Here is a 20,096-nt window from a genome sequence, read left to right as displayed (position 1 = left end):
CCCTCTTTCTTTAATCCTTCAACCCTTGCCCCTCTTTCTTTAATCCTTCAACCCTTGCCCCTCTTTCTTTAATCCTTCAACCCTTGCCCCTCTTTCTTTAATCCTTCAACCCTTGCCCTTCTCTCTTTAAATCCTTCAATCCACACCCCTCTTTCTTTACTAAAGGAGCCCCTGCGCCTGAGAAAAGAACCCAGTTAGCAAGAAAACAGACCAAAACAAATTATAAAACCACAATTAAAAAGTGAATTTAGTGAGAAACATAATTTATTTACAATGAACTTTCACAAAGCCTTAAATTATAGAACTTCTGAAGGGCACGGTGAAGAGAACCAGTAGTTTTAACGGCATCCCCTTGGACGTCAGGGGAACAGAACTAGATGTCTCTTCTAAACAGTAGTAGGTCTATAATCATTATAATATATATTTCTATGTATTGTATATAGAATCTTTTTATTTTATTTTTTTTAGTGCAGCGTTTAAGTTTTCCCCACCCTGTTCTAGGAAAATGGATGGCAAAGTGCTGGCTTTGAAAAAAAGAAAAAGAAAGGAGTAGAAAACACAGACTTGGTTTTTTTGTTTTGTTTTTTTTTTTTTGTTTTTTTTTTTTCCTTCATTTTTTCTTTTTCCATCATGGGCATTCAGTATGAACAACAATTTTTCCTCTGTACAAGAGAATTTTGGGTCCAATACAGAAATATAAATATAAAACAAACAGACTATAAAAGAGGAAGGGGAGAGGGTTCAATCCTGCTGATCGATTTTCTTTTATGCCGGTTCCATAGGATGGTCTTCAGTTTACTAGGTCATGATCGTTCGAAATCAGTGCCGTCTCTGTACAGAAGAGAAGCGCTTTTCGATCGTTAGTGGTGACTGAGGTGGAGGCCGACCCCCTGTGACTAGGCCTCCCCGTCCGTTCTATTGAGAGCTTGCTCTTTCTAGGATGTGAAGGTCGTAGGGTTTTCTGCTTGTTCTCAGTCTAAACTTGTTCATTAAATTATTGTGTTTTTTCAGTGCAATCTGTGCGGCGGACACCGTGGGGAAGGTGGCGACGATGGTATAAGTGGAGGCCAAGTCTGTGGAAGGGTTGGGCTGTTCGGTACTCGTGTGGTTGTCTCCACTGCTGCAGTAGTGTTGGTTATGTTGCTGTTGGTGCGGTGCCTGCTGCGAGTGGGGGTCCCGGAGCCACCGGATTTTAGCACCTACTTTAAAGAGTTCGCCAAAAAGCATTTCTGCATCTTTGCGACTTATCCCGTCTGGCAGTTCTGTGATTTCTAAGACCTTACCGATGACTGCAGCCATGGAGAGAAAAAAGCAAGAGAGAGAACAGTAATTATATCAAATGTTCTACAACTTTAGCTGTAATTAGAGAGTGAAAGCCTAATGTATTGCATCAGACAGAAGTGTACAGGTGAAATCAGCACATTACAGCAAGACCCCTTTCACACTGAAGGCGTTTTTCAGGCGTTTTAGTTCTAAAAATAGCACCTGTAAAGCTCCTCTTTCAGCCTCCCAATTGCGAAAGCCCTAGTGCTTACACACTGGGGTGGTGTGCTTGCAGGCCCGAAAAAAAAAAGAAAAAAAGTCCTGCAAGAGGGCTTCTTTGTGGTGGTGCAGAAACGAGCCCCGCCATTGAAATCGATGGGCATCGCTGCCGAAGTGCTTTGCGGGCACTTTTAACCCTTTCCTCAGCCGCTAGCAGGGCTAAAAAGTGCCCAAAAAGCACTGCCGACGCAGCCAGGTTAGCAGCGTGAAAGGGCTCTAAAGGACACCAAGCTGCAGCAGTAATATCTTACACCCTGAGATATGGGTGTAACAAGTTTTAAAGGTGAACTAATCCTGTGAGGCTTTATTGTGGTGAATCAGCACCTACAGTATAGGCATCATAAAGGATACCTTTATGTGTTATAACCAGTAATGCTTGTAGTGGATAGATTTGCTTACCTTGAGACCAGCCAATTTTGGGCCAAAATTACATTTTAACATGCAAATTCGCTTACAGAAGTATACATAACAAACACCTTAAAGTACAACCAAAGGCAACATTTTATTAATTTTTTTGGATAGAGTGGAGATGGATTAGAATGTCAGTTTTTTTTTTTATTGCTGTCTGCGCCCACTATTAAAAAGAGATCCACCCTCTGTCCTGTTTACCGTGATCATTGAAGGAAAAAGTAAATCCCAAATCTTGGGTTGTCCCCAATCTTCCAATGGGGATATTAGTTCTGGTGATCTGGGGGTCACAAAGGAATCACCTTCATTTGCAAGAATTTGCCCTCACTTCCTGTGTGAACATTTTCAAATCCTTTAGTAAATCAGCCTATACATTTTGTTTGTATGTTCTGGCAGCATTTGTTTGACTACGACTAGAGAAGGGACATTCCCAAGATACGCTCCACTGGGGCAGGAGAATAGTTGAATGGTTTGATGTAATGTTTGATGGAATGGAAGTAATGTGTTGGGAGTTTGAAGGAAATATGGAGAGATCTACCTAGCTGCTGGGGGAAGCATACTTTTACCCACCGTGTTAAAGTGGTTGTAAAACCCCTTACAACCACTTTAACCTACAGGTAAGCCTTGATTAAGACTTACCTGTAGGTGCAAGAAATATCTCCCAAATCTAAAAGGTTTAGGAGACATTTGCAAAAATAGTGGAACCGATGTCTATGGTGCCTGCGCTGTAGACATCGGGCACAGGCACACTGAGCGTGCTGTTTCTAACGGCGATCATGCCGTTAGTGGCGGCACCAGCGCACATGCACGGGAGTGACGTCATCGCTGCCCGGGCCAGTCACAGCACCGGAGCCGCAAGACCCGGAAGTCACTCCGGGTATCATGGCGGCGACGGAGGTGGTGACCGAGGACCAATGCAGGGGCTTAGACCTCAGGTAAGTAATTCATAATGAGCTAGTATGCTATGCATACTAGCTCATTATGCCTTTGCCTTGCAGGGTGACTTTTCTTAAGAAGCTTTACTTCCTCTTTAATATTTGCTCCTTGCCAGGAACAATTTTCATGGCATCCCCTCCCCGTGACTATAAATAGCAGTAGTCGCCTTGCTATACAACCAGTATACTACTAGTCTAGGCTTTTTCCCTCAACCAGGCTGCACTCTCCCCCATTTCAAATGGAAGAAGATTTGATCGGTGTCACTGATCTTCTCCCTGCAATTAATCAAGACAGATAGCTATAGTGACAGGGACAAGATGAGATAAGAAAGCAATATTTCCCAGTTGTGGAAGGAGATAAGCTTGTAACCTCCTAGGAGGAATGTCCTACACAAAGCATTGGGATAGTTTTATGGTTTAGCTCACAGCTCCAAAATTTCACAGCTGTAAGATTTGGAAGAAAATGGACTTCTCTCTTTAGATGTAATGCTGTCAGGCAAACCGTAAATTCCTGAAGGCACTGATGAAATGGTTATCTAGGACTTCACAATATCTCCTTTATTATCTCCCATGGGCACAAAAGTTTGCAGTTTTTATTATCGGATAACCATCTTCATTCGAATGTTTCATTGTTCAAAGCCGATTTGGATCTAAAACGGTGTTTACACGAAATTAAAAATTCAATGCCCCACAGTCTCTTTACAATCTGTCTACTTATACTCCAGTGATAGCTACATGGCATTTGTTGGGGTAGGTCTACTGTTGTGCCTATGCAATGAGCATCAGCTCAGCTGCTTGTTATGAGTCCATGTGGCAGGATGACACCACAAAAGAACAATAGGTGGACAGAACGTTGTCACCCTATGACAGAAACTAAACAAGGACCTTCATGGCTGGATCAGCAGGCATTTTTATAAAATAAAATGTTGCAGTTTTTTTTTACATTAATGCATTCTATGCATTAAAATAAATATACCTTCTGCATGAAGCTCCCCCGTCCCCTTTTATACTCACCTGAGCCTAATCTCAATCCAGTGATGTTCTCTCCATTGGCTTAGATCACAGCCAGTGAGAAGGGAGCAAGGAAAGGGGCCGAGCCTAGCTCGGTTTGTATATAGACACAGAACCGGCTTGGGAGCGAGCACCATGAGCAAGGGCCTTACTATGAGGGAACAGCCAGGAGCACCGGCAAGGGATCCAAGAAGAGGAGGATTGAGGCAGCTCTGAAAAATCATTACACAGAGCAGGCAAATACAACAGGTTTGTTATTTAAAAAAATAAAAAGTGATAGTTTACAATCACTTTAATATTGAAACACACGTCTGACGCTACATTATCCTAGTGCTTATATGAGATTTCACTGGCTGTGTTAATGGGGTTGTAAAGGTTTGAGTTTTCACCTTTCCTCCTATGCATTAAGGTGAAAAAAACACCTGGCAATGACGCACCCTACAGCCCCCCCCCCCCGTTTACTTACCTGAGCCCGTTTACCTGCTGTGCGCATCCAGCAGCATCCTCTTCTCCACGGAGTCTGCCTGTTGATTGATTGACAGCACGCAAGCCAATGGCTGCTCTGCTATCAATCTATCCACATCCAATGACACGGGCAACCAGGGGGGTGGGACCATGTCATACACTCTGTCTATGGATGCAGCGTGTATGACAGGGAACGCGCCCGCAAGATAACCCCCCCTCGGGATAGAGCTTCCCAGAGGGGGGTTAGCCATTGTGGGGAGGAGCTGAAACAGCCGCTGAGGGACCCCAGAACAGTAGGATCGGGGCCACTCTAAACAAAACAAACTGTACAGTGGAGGTAAGTATAACATGTTTGTTATTAAAAAAAAAAAAGACCTAACACATACAACCCCTTTAAACATACAATTTTATGCTCATCTGTTCTCACCTGATTCACCAGCAGAAAGGTCAGTGGAAGCAGCTTTTTTTGCCATTTTTTTTCCCCGATTTCCATGTCTGTGTCCAGACTGACCCTAGGAGATGCAGAACACATTTATAAAACGCAAAGCTTTTGCCATGAAAATGTAAAATGTATCTAAAGCCAAAACTTTTTCTTGTTTGGGATAAAATCAGGAAGGGTTACATTTCCGGTCAGGTTTTAAGTAAGCGCCAGTTCAAAAGATCTTGGTGTCCAAAATCTTTTAATGTTTGCATAAAAAGACGATAAGGAACAGCCAACGAATTTCAGGATTTAGACACTCCCCCTTCATAAAGTCTTAAACGCTGTAAGTTGGACTCCATAGCTTGCTTTTAGTCCTTGTATGCGTTGAGTAAAGAGCAGTAGTAAAAGGTCACAAACCACAGCTCTTTTGAGCATTTGTGTTTAGCAAATGAGTGCGACTAAACCCCTTGCTTTTAACGTGAATTGTTAGACAGGGTCAGTTGGGTTTTGTTACAGGCTGGCAAGTGAGCTGGGAAAATTTTCTTAGGTTTTTGATGCATTTGTGTACTTTAACGTGTCTACTTTGCAATTTTACTTCATTCTGGCCACTGACTTACACCTTTGCAACTAAACCCGTTTTTAACATGAACAATTAGAAAGGGCTAATTCAGTTTGTTGCAGGCTGGCTGGTAAGTGGGCTGGGAAATTTGTTAGTTTTTGATGTGCATCACCCCCTTCCGCATGCTCCTTGCTGCAAAGGCTAGGTATAGGTCGGGGTGGTTGCCATTTGAGCATTTATAAGCCCTGAAAGCGTCTGAAACCTGAAATGTGTTGGCTGTTCCATATTGTTTTGTTATGAGCATGTACTAATAGACAAAGATTTTGGACTTTTAGCTCTCTGGTCTGCCACTCTGACTTTTTTATATGTGCATATCTTAAGCTTCAGGCCTCTAGCTAGGAGGCACACCATTTTTGATGTTCTTCAACCATGAATTACCAACATTAAATCCTACATCTCCAATATACATTTCAGGTTTTTGTTTTGTGTTTTTTATATTAATTGGCATCTGAGCCCCACTGGGGAAGTAACTAACTATTTGGACCATGGTCACCAGGACTAAAAATTAAGGGGATATATTTAACATGTTAAATGGGATTCTAGCTTGGCGTTTGGAGAAAACACATAGGATTCTACTCAATTTTTAAGAGTTATCCTACAGTTCAGGAAGTAAAATAATTCTAGCAAAAGGCATGCAGATGGCCAACAAAAATTTACAATGTTTTTAATCATTTCCTGGTCTAATAACTATAAAAAAGTGTTGGCTTTAAATATGCGTTAAAGGAAACCTGTATTTACTTCAAAGCTGGTAAACCTTTTGCAAGGTGTAAAACAGAACCTAGACAATGCCCACAGGAATGTTCACATATCCACCTGACAGCTCCAAGGTCTGGGGTACTTTAAAAGGCAAATAGCGACTTCAGGAAATGCCTGACCTGCTGGTCCATCGCTGTTATGGAAAACCTCACTTCCTAATAGTAAGGAACAGAAGGTGGATTGGGGCAGGCCCAAGTATAACTTCAGTTCCTGAGGTTGACATTTGAATAGTAGAGCATGTCAGGGCTATGTACACCTCTCCATGTTCCTACTTTATACTTCTGCAAGTCATTTAGCAACTTTAAAAGCTAAACAGGTTCCCTTTAACAGACCTCAATACAATGCTGTTCCCAGCTGTGCCCAGTTTTAATTTCCATACAGTGGATTCATGCCTTCATGCAAGTATTGCTCAATTGCTTCTTAGGGAATGTTGCCTCTTTCCCTCCCACAGCAATCAATTTAAAAGGGTTACATCTGATCACAAAACATAGAACTCATGTTATGTAAGCTGGATACTTCCCTTTATCTTGTGCTCTGCAGTTGCACATGCATAGGTTTTGCACTGCGATTGGCTGTCTACTTCAAAGAGCTGTTCCACACCCAAGAGCAAGATGCACTTACAGCCAATAGCTTTTATGAATCCTTTAGGTTCCATTCACCCTTGAGTGATGATTTCCAGTGCAACTTTGATCCGATTTCACACTCAGGCACTAAGTCACATCAAAGTAGTGCAGGCATCTTTAAGTCGCACCGATCTGAATAGGTGCCATTAAAAACAATGGGCTGCATGCAACTTTAGTCAACTTGAGTCCATATTCGCATGACAAGTCGCACAAGTGTGAATGGAGCTTTAGTCAGCCCTGCTGTTCAAGGAAATCCCACCTGTATCTCTCTCTGGGAAGGGAGCTGTGGTCAAAAAGCAGTAGCCAATAACAGTGCAGGATTGGTATACTGTATGCATTGCAATGGCAGAGTTGCAGCGGAGAACACCAATGGGCAGAACAGAGGAAGGCAGCTGTTCAATATGATTGTGGAAATTCTCTCAAGTCTAGTCTAATTTTAATGGACTTTTCATGGTTACATAAGGCCAGGCCTGTAGATAAGGAGGCCTACTTTTCTGTTCCTTAAAGCCTTTCGGTACAGGTGCTGGCATTGCCTGGCCAACACATATGCTTCCTATGCCTTCACGTAAAGAGTTGGACACCTGTGATGTCAGGGTTTTGGATCACTGGTGGCCCGACCAATCGGCAGCCAAGCAAGCTCTGCCGATTTATGCTCCTGAATATCCCAAGTACCTACCTCTTGTTGCAGCAAAAGACTGCATTTTACTACCCAAACCATGCCAGAACAGTTGCCATATATTTTTGCAAGTAAAATTTTTTTTTTCCCCATATAAATCCTTTGTTCAAAATCACCACAAAAAAAACATCTTAACATTTTCAAACATACAAAAAAGTCTATTTGATGTGTACAAACTGAATATGAGGAGTAAACCTCTAAAATGGACAAGCTTGGCCCTATGCACCTACTACCAGTCCACCAACATTGATCTTGCACTTTAATAAAAGCAAAATGCAGTAATCAATACAAAGGTTTCCCAATTCATTTCTTACTGGCCTGAATTGAAATGTAATCGTTTGCTGCAGGTAACTGTGCACTTAACCACTGCTCTTCGCAGAATAAGTTAGTATATGAATAGCAGGCAATATAGGGTTGATTTACAAAGTGCTTAGCACTTTGCAAAGAATACCCAATCACATGCAAGTTAAAAAAAAAAAAAAAAAAAAACACATTTTTTGCTTGATTGGATGATGAAGTCAGCAGCACTTGCCCTCATTTAAAAAAGCTCTGAAACAACTGCACTTGCAAAGTGCACAGTCTATTTGCCTTTAGTAAATCAACCCCAATATCTACTGATCCATATTGCTTTCATACGGGATCTGTCTGAGATTAAAGTATATATGTACAATTTATGCTCAGGGGTTTGTCTATTTGTCAAAGCCTCTCCATCACATTCCAAAGATGAAATGCAGATTGAAGAATGTTATGAACCTGTTGACTTGTTATATGTCCGTGCACTAACTGAGGAGCATTGTACTGTAATGGCTGACCAAGTAACGGATATCTTGTGTCACCTGCCAGAAAAAAAAAAAAAAAAAAAGTGCACAGGTAAAATGCAAGCTGATATACACAGAGTTTATAAAATGTCAAATAATGAGTAGGGGGTAAAAATGGAAGCCGGCATGCAAATATTCTACACTATAAAAATAAAGTGTCAGTTTTGCCAAGGCTTATCCTGGCTGTTCTGTCTAGGAAAGGTACCCAACAATTAGGTATTATGCAGGCTGCCATTTTGTGAGAAGTGCCATTGTCCCATAGTCAATCATTAGCTAAAAGGGCCAGTACAGTTGGCGTATAGGTAGCCACTATCTCCAAATGGGGACAAACCCCAGCTGCATCTCTGGGACAGGAAGTGAAGGGACATTTCCCCAGCAATGCACAGACAAAAACAGTAAACTGGCAGGGATTTTTAACCTTTCCTTAGTCTATTCAAAACCAACAAAAAGTTTTGGCTATAAACACACACACACTAAAAATGTTAGTTCACAAAGGTAAACACTCTCCACCCTCCCTACCCCAAGTCCCCGTTGTACTTACCTTCATGGCTGTTAGTGCCCACGCAGAGGGTGCAACAGTCCGGGGGAAACAAAATTGCTAGTCTTCCTATTTTCTATGCAGTGCTTCCAGGATGGATCAGAGCAATACTATGTGACTGTGCAAAACAAATCAGGATCACACTGATCGGTCCTGGAAGCCCTGCAGAAAGGGATAAAGGAGCAAAGGTTTAGAATCCCCAAACCGCTACACCTACTATGTGGGCACCGACAGCTCATCACCCACAGGAGGTACGTACAGCAAGGAACAAGGAAGGGATGATGTAGGCCACATTGGCTTTACAGGGTTACTTCTCCTTTCCAGAAAAAAATAAAAAAAAGGCAGACTAACACCCTACACCATCCCTTCCTCGTTCTCTGCTGTACATCCCCTTTGTGGGTGATGAGCTGTCACTGCCCATGCAGTGATCTGGGGATTTGAAAGTGCTGGTCTCCCTCCCCTCTGTGCAGGGCTTCCAAGACAGATCAGGGTGATGTTATGCGCTTGCGCTGACCAATCAGAAATACTCCAATCTGTCCCAGAAGCCCTGCAGAAAGAACAGATGGAGCAGGGATTCCAAAATTCCTGGACCGGCTGTGTGGGCACCGATAGTTCATTACCCATGGAAAGGTAAAGCACTGTGAGGAACGCGGAAGGGGATGTAGGGTGTTGGGCTGCCTTTTCATAATAAATGCCAATGTTGGTACTAGGTTGATGGAGCTGAAATGCTTACATTGCATAAGGTATTCGCTACAGCTCTATCAAAACTGACGCAGAGGGTTTATACCAGAAGAGTAAGTCATAGTTTAAACTGTCCATACAGGATAGATCTTCTATGGAAAAATTAAAAATAGTATGAACTGCACAGTAAATAAAAGGTGAAAGACCCTGTTGCAAGGAGCTTGGGTCTGCCCATTAGAATTACTGGCTCTGTGGTAGTTAGCGCGCCAAATCCATAAAACAGCCCACTGCAAAAAAATTCTAGTTTGTTGGTTGCACATAAATTCTGGAATCCTCCTAATGCCGGCCATACACGGTTCGAATTTCGAAAGAATTTTCTTTCAAAAATCGTATCTAAGAATTTTCGTATGAATTTCGCACCACTAATGGTGCGTATGAATTTCGCACCATTAGTGGGCTGCAGCAACAGCCAATTTTCGTGCGGAAATAAAATGAGGAATCGGACATGTTGGAAATTTTTAGAAAACGAACGATTTTCTAATCAATGATGGGAGAATCGTGCGAGAAACGTAATAAGAAAAGAAAATGTACGGAGATAAAAGAAAATGTACGGAGATAAAAGAAGATTCCCAGCTAAGAATTTTTTTTTCTGTAGCAACATGAGGTGAAATTGAAGGCTTGGTCGGCCGAATTTCGAAAATCAATGGTGGCATCGGATCACAAAAAAAAAAAAAAAAAAAATTCTGATTTTGAAAAGAAAATTAGTTCGAAATTCGACCATGTATGGCCTGCATAAGTTGCCATAGATTTGTGTGTGCTATAAAGCTGGCCATGCATTATACAATTTTTTTATTCAACTTCCTTTAGACTTGGCTTCAATTATGTAGTGCAAGGACCTGCCTGATTTTATACAAATTGAAAGTGTTTAGGTTTGACCTCATATTATATGGCTTTGGAAAATCTAAAGGAAAATTGTGCAGGGGAATTGTATAATGAATAGTCAGATTAAGGCTCATGAGAATGAACCAGAATGTAAGTTCTCTGTATGCAGTCTAAGCAAACATGGCTGCTATAGTATACCATTTACACATGGAATTTGGGCTCAGTAAAATGTGAACCAGCTTAGCATTAGTGCATGGTTTTCTGTACTGATACGGGATATGATTTACAAGTCAATGACAAAAATACAAAAAGTACTCTTTAAGGGAACAGTATGGAAAACAAAAAGCCTCTCACCTTGGCCAGGAACAAAAGGTCTAGAAAAATGTGGAACTAAAGGGAGAGGCGTTAAACCCGGGCGGATGTTTTTCATGTTGGCTAACTGCACAGGAACTGGCGACTGATTGGGTGATGTGACAGGACTGCTAATGTGGGAACTATGCTGTAAGAAGAGACAAAATACAGCTAAAATAAGCAGAGGAGATATAGATATATATACTTTATATTACACACACAGCCTAATGTAATATGCCTAACATTTAGAATATTCTTTTAAATACAGCTATATAAAATTTTAATAGCAACTACAGTTTTTATGTAAAAGCGTATCTAGATCTAGTACAAATGTTTCTTTAACCTCCTGCCGACTGCTCAAAGTAAATATACTGCAAGTGGGCAGCAGATGCAGGCTCGGCAACGTACATATTAAAGTGGTTGTAAAGAAAGAAGACCTGCAAGACAAAGGCATAATGAGATAGTGTGCATGCATAGCATACTAGCTCATTATGAATTACTTACCTGAGATTGAAGCCCCCACAGCGGTCCTCGTTCACCACTCCGGCGGCCAACATCGCTCCCGGAGTTACGTCTGGGTATCGCGGACATCGGCGCTGTGATTGGCCGGAGCAGCAATGACATCACTCCAATGACATGCGCACAGGAGCCGCCGGTAATGGCACAGGCTAACTGAAGCAATGGCACTTACGTGCCATTGCTTCAGTGCGCATGTGCAGATGACGTTGGCACATGGAAATACAGGGGATATCTCCTAAACCGTGCAGGTTTAGGAGATATCCAGGGTAGCCACAGGTAAGCCTAATTATAGGGTTACCAGTAGCAAAAAGTGTTTGTTAAGCCCCATACACACTATCAAATTTTTTGCCAATTTTTGTCTTCAGATTTACCAAAACCCATGTAGTGCAAGGGCCTGTCTGATTTGATACAGATTGAAACGCCTAAGGTTTGACCTCATTATATGGTTTTGGAAAAACTCAGCAGACAAACTGATAGTTTGTATGGGGCTTTAAGGGTTTACAACTGCTTTAAGAACAGCAAAAAATAAATAAATTGTGGATGAGTTAGAGAGCAATAGAGGGTACTTTTTTTTGTTAGGAATACTTGCATGTATATAAACCGGAGTTTAGGGTCACTAAGTGTTGCAGATTTTCATCATTTGGATTACAGCTTCCTTTTAGCCGCTTACCTGTGTAGAATGATCTAGGTTGCCATATTCTACTGTTTTATGCGCCCTCTGATGGTCACAATAATATTTATTTGGCTTCCACTGAGGTGGCGAATGTGTTTGAGGTGGTGGGTTGTTGGGAACGTTGAGCTGCATCATTACCATTCCGCCACCAGGGGGAGGTGCTGGTACAGCTAAAGAAGAAAAAAAAAAAAGATAGAAAAGGTTATTTGTGATATTCGGAGATTCTAAGGCTCCGTTTCCACTTTTACAACTCCAAAGTTGCGCAATTTACAGTACAACTTTGCAATTCGATTTTTGATGAGACGTCATGCTAGCTGTGAAAACCTGGGTGATGGAGAAAGGAGGCGTGTGACCCAACGCATGAATCCAGTTAATAAATACAGTTTATTCTAAACAGATAAATGAATATAAAGAAAATTACTGTGTTCATTAAAACAGGTTACAATATTGTCATTTGATAAAACAGTGGAAATGATTAAAAAAAAAAAAAAAAAAAAAAAAAAAAAAAAAAAACATACAAGGGTATAGGCTGAATCAATGGCTAACGCGTTTCGAGGGGATTCCTCTTCATCAGAGCCTTGGAAGACAGAAAATGTTCTGTATCATGTGGTGGATTTATATCGAGAGCGATGACTGTGTGGGAGATGTGTCACATGACAGATGGTTCCATATGGTAGGTACGGTAATTGTAGTTCATTAGTTGTTAATATTGGTCACCTGGACCTGCACGCCGGCTGCTGAAGGAGTAGTAGCAGCTTGTACAAAATGGCTACAGGTCCGATTCTCCTGTCAGATCGCTTAAGTGTGCTGAATCTGACCCTATGATGGTCTCCAGCCATCGGTGAGAACAAGTCGCACTGAAATCGGAACAAAGTAGTGCAAAAAACTTTTCTTGAGTCGCTATGACTTGAGTCGCACCAATTAGAATGAGGACCATTGAAATACATGGGTTTTGACTTGTCATTAGACTTCACATGTGTCAAGTCACACAACAACTCACAGCAGTGGAAACAGAGCCTAAATCAAAGCTGCGGAACAGTTTTACTCATCTGATCCTATGCTCTCCTAACAGATGGCGCTATCCCCTGCGATCCAGGGGTGAACAGTCGCTTACCATCCTTTGTGAGAAGCTCGCAGTGTGCAGTGAAATCACAGTAAGGAGAGGAGCCTGCACAACTGTACAAGACTGAAGGTAAGGCTGGAGTTCTGCTTTTCATTACAGAAACTGTTTTAGTTTATCTGCAGTGACAGGGGTGAACTGGGATAGACCCGGTTTATGGGTTTCCGAGTGGCCACAAAGATCCCAGGACAAAATGTGAGCACACAGCAATAATCACACATCTCTTCACGTACCTGCACACGGAGGACCGTGCAGTGCTTGAGAACACGGAGAGGTTGCTCTAGGGAACTGCATATGGTCAGACCCTGGAGGGTGCATATATCCCATCGAAGAGCTGAAAATATACAGATTTGCATTATTATACAACACGACTCCCACAGCTTTCAGATTATGAGAGCAAAATGTAAGCTATGGACATACACAACCACTTCCAAAATCTCACACAACCACTGTACTACAGTCAAGTAAAAGTTTTGTGGACCATCAAGCACATACACTCACCGACCACTTTATTAGGTACACCTTGCTGGTACCAGGTTGGACCCCCTTTTGCCTTCATTCTTAATGGCACAGATTCAACAAGGTGTTGGAAACATTCCTCATGTATGGAGATTACACTCCATAGTAACATGATAGCATCACCCAGTTGCTGCAGGTTTGTCCAATGCACATCCATGATTCCAATGTCCCGTTCCACCACATTACAAAGGTGCTCACTTGGATGAGCTCTGGTGACTGTGGAGGCCATTGGAGGACAGGCACCTCATTGTCCAGTGGTGAGATGATTGGAGCTTTGTGACATGGTGCATTATCCTGCTGGAAGGAGCCATCAGAAGATGGGGACACTGTTGTCATAAAGGGATGGACATGGTCAGCAACAATACTCAGGAAGGCCGTGGAGTATAAACGATGCTCAATTGGTACCAAGGAGCCCAAAGCGTGCCAGGAAAATATCCCCCACACCATTACACCACCAGCAGCCTGAACCGTTGATACAAGGCAGGATGGATTCATGTTTTCATGTTTACTCCATATTATGACCCGACCATCTGAATGTCTCAGCTAAAATCGACTCATCAGACCAGGCAATGTTTTTCCAATCAGGAAATGGCACCCGGTGTTGTCTTCTGCTGCTGTAGCCCACCTGCTTCAAGGTTCAATGTGTTGTATGCTCAGATATGGTATTCTGCATACCTTGGTTGTAATGAGTGGTTATTTCTATCATCTTCAACCAGTTTGCCCATTAGAAAGGCATTTTCATCCACACAACCGGCACTCACTGGATATTTTCTCTTTTGCAGACCACTCTGTGTAAACCTGAGAGCTGGTTGTGGGTGAAAATCCCAGTAGATCAGCAGTTTTTGAAATACTCAGATCAGCCTGTCTGCCACCAACAATGCCACGTTCAAAGTAATTTAAATCACCTTTCCTCCCCATTCTGATGTGCGGTTCGAACTTCAGCAAGTTGTCTTGACCATGTCTAGATGCCTACACGCATTGAGTTGCTGCCATGCGATTGGCTGATTAGCAATTTGTGTTACCAAGCAATTGAACTGGTGTACCCAATAAAGTAACCAGTGAGTGTATATACTCTGTTCACAAACCACTTTTTTTATAGAAAAAAAAAAAACAAACCTGAAAATTTTGGACTTTCATATTTTTTTAAAACACAAAACAGAGAAAAGTACACCAAAAAAATTAAGTATGAACTCTAAGGGCTCATTCACACTGGTGTATTAATCCGTGTGCCTGGGCAAAGGGCCATCTTTAGTCTGCCAGAATGCACAGGCGTTTCCTACAGGCTGCACAAATCTCCAAGCACATGCCGGAGTGTGCATCTGTGCGGGTCCAATGCATGGATCAGAATGCAGTCTGTCTGTGTTCTGGACCGGCACGGATGTACACTCCAGGATATGTGAAGAGGTCTGTGCAGCCGGCCGTCATTAATTTCAACAGACTGCCTGTACAAAAACCCCTGTGCATCTTCTGGAAGACTAAAGATGGCCCTTTGCACAGGTGTATGGATCGGTAAACTCGTGTGAAATCCGGCCTTGCAGACAGTCTGTACATTGTATTAAAAAAGAACAAGTCCAGCAAACATGGCATGAAACATTTGGTGTAACATATTCATTGGTGTCCTGTAGAGCTGCACGATTTTGGCTAAAATGAGAATTACGATTTTTTTTTTTTGCTTAGAATAAAGACCGCGACTCTCTCACAATTCTCGCAGTATAACAGCTTTCACATTATACAAAAAAATTGGGCTAACTTTACTGTTTAATGAACTAAAAAAAAAAAAAAAAAAAAAAAAAAAAAAAAAAAAAGTATTTTTAAAAATATTGCATTTGAAAGACCGTTGCACAAATACGGTGTGGGATAAAATATTGCAACAGCCACCATTTTATTCTATAGGGTCTCTGCAAAAAAAAAAAAAAAAATTTATATATATATATATATATATATATATATATATATATATATATATATATATATATATAATATATCTCTATCTCGTTTGGGTATTCCAAGTAATTTTATAGCAGAAAATGTTTTTTACTTTTACTTTAAATGGTTAAACTGCCTTCATTTACACGCTGGAGTTCTTTCCTTTGATAAAAGAACCTGTTGTGATTAAACTTGGCAGGCTGTCCGGATTTTTTTTTTTCTCTCCCAGCTGTGAGAACTCTCTGCACTAGAAAGAATCGTGACATGCTGTTTTGAAGATTGGGAAGTGAAAAAAAATAAAATAAAGATTTTGATTCTTAACGATTAATCATGCAGCTCTAGTGTCCTGTAAATCAGGGGGATATTGTAACAGAATCCTCAACTTAGAACATATGTTGTCTATGGCAATAAACCAAAAGATCTCAGTAACATTATGTTGTGTGTTGGGTCTACATACAATCAAATCAGATTTACCTCAAGTTATTTTGCTGCCCTGGTGAAATGACGCTGTAATAGACGGGCATCCCTGCGGTCGCTAAGGGCCCCTGGTTGGACTGGTTAGGGATGAGCACCTGTTGGTGATATGGCTGTTGGGGTATAGACTGGGAGCCTTGCCGAACTGGAACCTGAACAAAAAAAAAAAAAACAAATCATCCACAATGGTCAAGGCAGAAGCCTACTGCACTGCAATCAGAGGGCATCATTCCCAGCTGCGGGTTTTTGTTCTCTAATAAATGAAAGGGAACATCTATTTGAATGATCACGGAATCACCTCAGATTTTCTCCAAGTTTAAAAATGTACATGTCATCTGGGGATCTGGGGGGGGGGGGATGCATCATCATTAGAAAGTGACATAGCCTTGTGTGGGTGCAGCTGTGAGGCCAGGGCTACATCACCAGCAGTTACAGAAACCAGGAAATGCAATTCATTTAGATGTGAGAAACCAAGTTAAAGTGGTCGTTAAGCCACTAAGTGTTGTTTCTACCCTCCCCCGTCATAGTAAATAATGGCCCCAGTGTATGCATTTAAAAAATAAAAAATAAAAACCCGCTGTATACCTTTTTATAGCACCGTTCGGCGCTCACATGACCGGCCGCCTCTTCTCTTGGTCTGATGGCTACAGCGGGCGGGGCTGAGAATCCTCCTGCTTACGTCAGTCAGGAGGAGAGGCGCGGCCGGTCACGTGAACGCTGAACGGTGCTATGAAAAAGGTATACAGTGACTTATTTTTGAAAAACCACATACACTGGGGACATTATTTACTATGACAGAGGGGATTGTAGAAACACTAAGTTATGATAGCGGCAGAATGGGCGGGCATGGGAGCAGACAGGCATGGGGGAGAGGAAGACACAGGAGAGCGGCAGATGATGGAGGCATGTCAACTTACCATGGAGTCAGGGCTCAGCAGCCATGATAAACCATGGCCAGTTTACAGGGGGGGGCAGGGGTCACAAACAGGCAGGATCAGCCAGGTATTTAAAATGATACAAAAGGGCCAAATTACACAGCACAAGCACTGTGGTGTTCATGCTTTAAAAAAACAGGATTTTTATTTACATTCACTCTGTTCTCTGCTGCTTAAGAATCATACTTACCTAGGCATCAGTTCAACGCTGCATCTGTCCCCCGGCAACCTCCAACACTGAGAACCAAGCGATCAAACTATGCCGATTGCTTCGTTCTCAGGGCTCCCTGAGCAGAGTGCTTACTGTCACAGTCTTCGCACTCTGCTCTGCACTCCCCTGCTTACTGGAGCGCTGGGCTGTGGAGGGTACGCAAGTGGCCGACTCAGGCTCTCAGTGGCTCGCCGAGAGAGGCAGATTCAAGTGCCAGTCAAGCATGTGGGCAGATCCACACTCCATTGTCACAATCTTGCCTGAGCCTGGACTGCCTGTGTGACGTCAGCCAACAGCAGGCTTCAGCCCACTGTCTGCTGAAAATGGATCACAGGAGTGAAGAACTGCACTCTTATTGTATGATCCACAGAAATACAGCCAAACAAGCTTTATCTGTACTTCTCCTTTAAGGATCTCAGAGAACTAGGGGAGGAGAAACAGCAGTACATTGGTCTCCCCAGTGAATGGCTGTGCAGAGCAGGCCGAGTTCCAAGAACAGCCAGAAAACACACCAAACTTATCTCATATCTAGCATAGTCAGTTTTTAATATGAAAGCAGGGGGGCTGACAGGATCACCAAGTATTTCACACAAAAGGAAGCAATACAAAGATAACTGAACAGGAGACTTTGTACATGGTACAGCAGGCACATATCAGGAATAAGGATGAGCTCAGGCATTTTCCCAAACCGCACGTGAAGAGCCCGCCAAGATGTCGGCACTGCAGAGTGCTAATCCCAACCAGTGAGACATTGTCCCGATGCGCGTCTGCAGAGATCGGGAAATGGCTCACTGCCTGTGATTAGCGCTCTGCAGTGCCGACGTCCTAGTGGGCTCTGCACGTGCGGTTTGTGTACACGCCTGAGCTCACATACATATTTAAATCTTACTAAAGAATCTAAATCCAGTCATGGATGAAACGTGTTACAGGCATGGCCTCAGGTGGAAGGTCTGCAGTGTGTGTTGTATGCCTCTTTGCTTGCTCATTAAAGGCAACTAGACTTTCAAAACCATATCTGCATGCAATGGATTTTCCTTGAGTGTAGCGTGAAGTGAAGCAAGCTCCTGGGCTTTGGCACTCGGCTGGATCGAAGGACCAAGGATTTTCAGAGCAGTGGTACGTTTGCAGGTCACCTAATTGCCAAGAACCTAGTTCATAATACCTGGTAAGAGGGCATTGAGGAGTACTGCACCATCACTCCCTGAATAGGATTGGCTAGACTGCCAGGCTGGCCACTAACCAAGGTCTGATTCTGAGGCTGCTGGACATTCACCATACCCTGGTAGTTTGGTTGCTGGCTGGGCATTACAGTCGTGTAACCTAAAAAGAGAAGAAGAAGAAGAAGAAGATGATAGGAGTGAATGAAGGGGGATCATTACACACACTGAAGACCACTCTATATATATATATCAGGACCCAAAATTTAGGAATCAGTAGGAGCAACTGACTGTTGAAGCACACTAGGCATCATAGATAAAACCTGATTGGTTACTATGGGCAAAAGGCAGTCCTTCAGACATTTTTATAAGCAGGCCCCAATGCCAGTCATGTGCCAATGATGTCCCCAAACAAAGACTTACCAACTTTTGGAATAAACATGAAATGTCTGTTATTCTGGCATGCAGCCAAAAAGATCCGTTTCAACATCGAGGGCTGAAGATCAACTTTTTTTGTTCTTTAGCCACCACCAGTCAGGATTCTCCTTGACCCAGCAATGGGAGGCCGTGACCATAAAGACATTTTTGTCGTGCAGAATAAAGGAAGAGCGTTCACTTAAATTGAATTCTCAGTCTGCACAGTCAACGAGAACAAATACACCCCGCTGTGTTTCAATAAAAGGCGCAGACATCAAGTGCCTCTCCCCCGCACAGCGGTAACATGGAAGGGGAGCCGAGATGAATCTGCAAACCCAGCGCACGGCTTAATTTACATATGAAAAAAATAAAAATCCTCAATAAAAAACGGAGGCTCTCCCCTTCACCACCAGCTGCCAGGCACCATACATTTACTGTCATTGTAAAAAGGCTTTATCCTCATATCATTAGACAACTTAAATAGTGACATAAGAGTTGAGCTACCCTTGGGCTGCAGTCTATGCTAATCTTTGGAGGTGACAATTGAATCTGCATCTTCACGGACAAAAAAAATAAAATAAAAATAGGTTTTTAAAAAAACTTCTCCAATGTGTATTTTAACACCAAGGTGGTTCATCACAGAGCTTTCAGAAAGGAAAACTCTAATTTTATCTGCCGCTAACCTGTCTGTGAAAGTAGACCACTCAAACCTCATATCAGCTTCAGCATATCAAAGCGGTATTAACCGCAAAGCGAACATATTGCAAATTACCAAGTCTTAGATGTAACAGTTGCCTTAGTTTTTCTCCTTAGGCCGCGTACACACGGGCGGACTGTCTGACGGACTTGCGTACACACGTTTCAGCGGACAGTCCGCTCGTGTGTGGGCTTCAGCGGACTTTTTCAGCGGACAGTCTGGCGGACTAAGTCTTTCGGAATTTCCGTAATATTGTCCGTCCAACTTTGGTTTCAGCAGACTGTCCGCTCGTGTGTAGGCAAGTTGGACGGACTAAGTATGGCGCATGCTCAGAAAGGATTTACACGGCCGAAGGTTGCATTGCAGTGTATTGGACGTTGTATTTCTAGTCCCGTCGTACGTGCTGTACACGTCATCGCGCAAGCTTTCAGCGGACTGTTTGTTCATCGTGTGTGGTCAAGTCCGTTCATTCATAAGTAGGACGGACTGTCTGTCGGATTGTCTGACGGACTTAGTTGGCCAGACAGTCCGCCCGTGTGTAAGCGGCCTACGGCTATCTTTCCTTTTTTTCATCTGGTGATCCTGCTAGTAAGTCTGTTTTTCAATAGAAAAAAGCTGTTCTGCAGAAGTAGCAGTTACAGGGTTGAGACAAACCATTCCCTACCGAAAGGGGAGCAAACAACGATCAGTTTTTTAGTCCTGGTGCCCAACCCTTTGGTATA

General features: G+C 42.6%; 1 protein-coding gene across 13 annotated transcripts in view; it reads right to left on the bottom strand.

The window, feature by feature from the left end:
- Positions 1-246: 246 nt before the first annotated feature.
- Positions 247-20,096, bottom strand: part of R3HDM1 (R3H domain containing 1) — a 231,167-nt gene continuing 211,317 nt past the window's right edge. For 11 of the 13 annotated variants that reach the window (XM_077447814.1, XM_077447820.1, XM_077447818.1 and 8 more), the window contains 8 exons: positions 18,266-18,423; positions 15,958-16,109; positions 13,272-13,372; positions 11,916-12,088; positions 10,730-10,874; positions 8,210-8,292; positions 4,789-4,873; positions 247-1,289 (listed from right to left, as the gene is read on the bottom strand). In XM_077447814.1, the coding sequence (XP_077303940.1) occupies positions 916-1,289; positions 4,789-4,873; positions 8,210-8,292; positions 10,730-10,874; positions 11,916-12,088; positions 13,272-13,372; positions 15,958-16,109; positions 18,266-18,423 (1,271 nt within the window). In that variant the 3' untranslated portion in view covers positions 247-915. The remainder of the gene's footprint in view (positions 1,290-4,788; positions 4,874-8,209; positions 8,293-10,729; positions 10,875-11,915; positions 12,089-13,271; positions 13,373-15,957; positions 16,110-18,265; positions 18,424-20,096) is intronic. The other 2 variants (XM_077447826.1, XM_077447822.1) reach the window with 2 other exon arrangements.

The sequence above is a fragment of the Lithobates pipiens genome, unplaced genomic scaffold (assembly GCF_037356315.1).
Source record: "Lithobates pipiens isolate NorthernLeopardFrog02 unplaced genomic scaffold, aLitPip1_a1.2 Scaffold_22, whole genome shotgun sequence".
Taxonomy (NCBI): domain Eukaryota; kingdom Metazoa; phylum Chordata; class Amphibia; order Anura; family Ranidae; genus Lithobates; species Lithobates pipiens.
The sequence above is the reverse complement of the archived record's forward strand: the minus strand, read 5'-3'. Positions and strand labels throughout refer to the sequence as shown.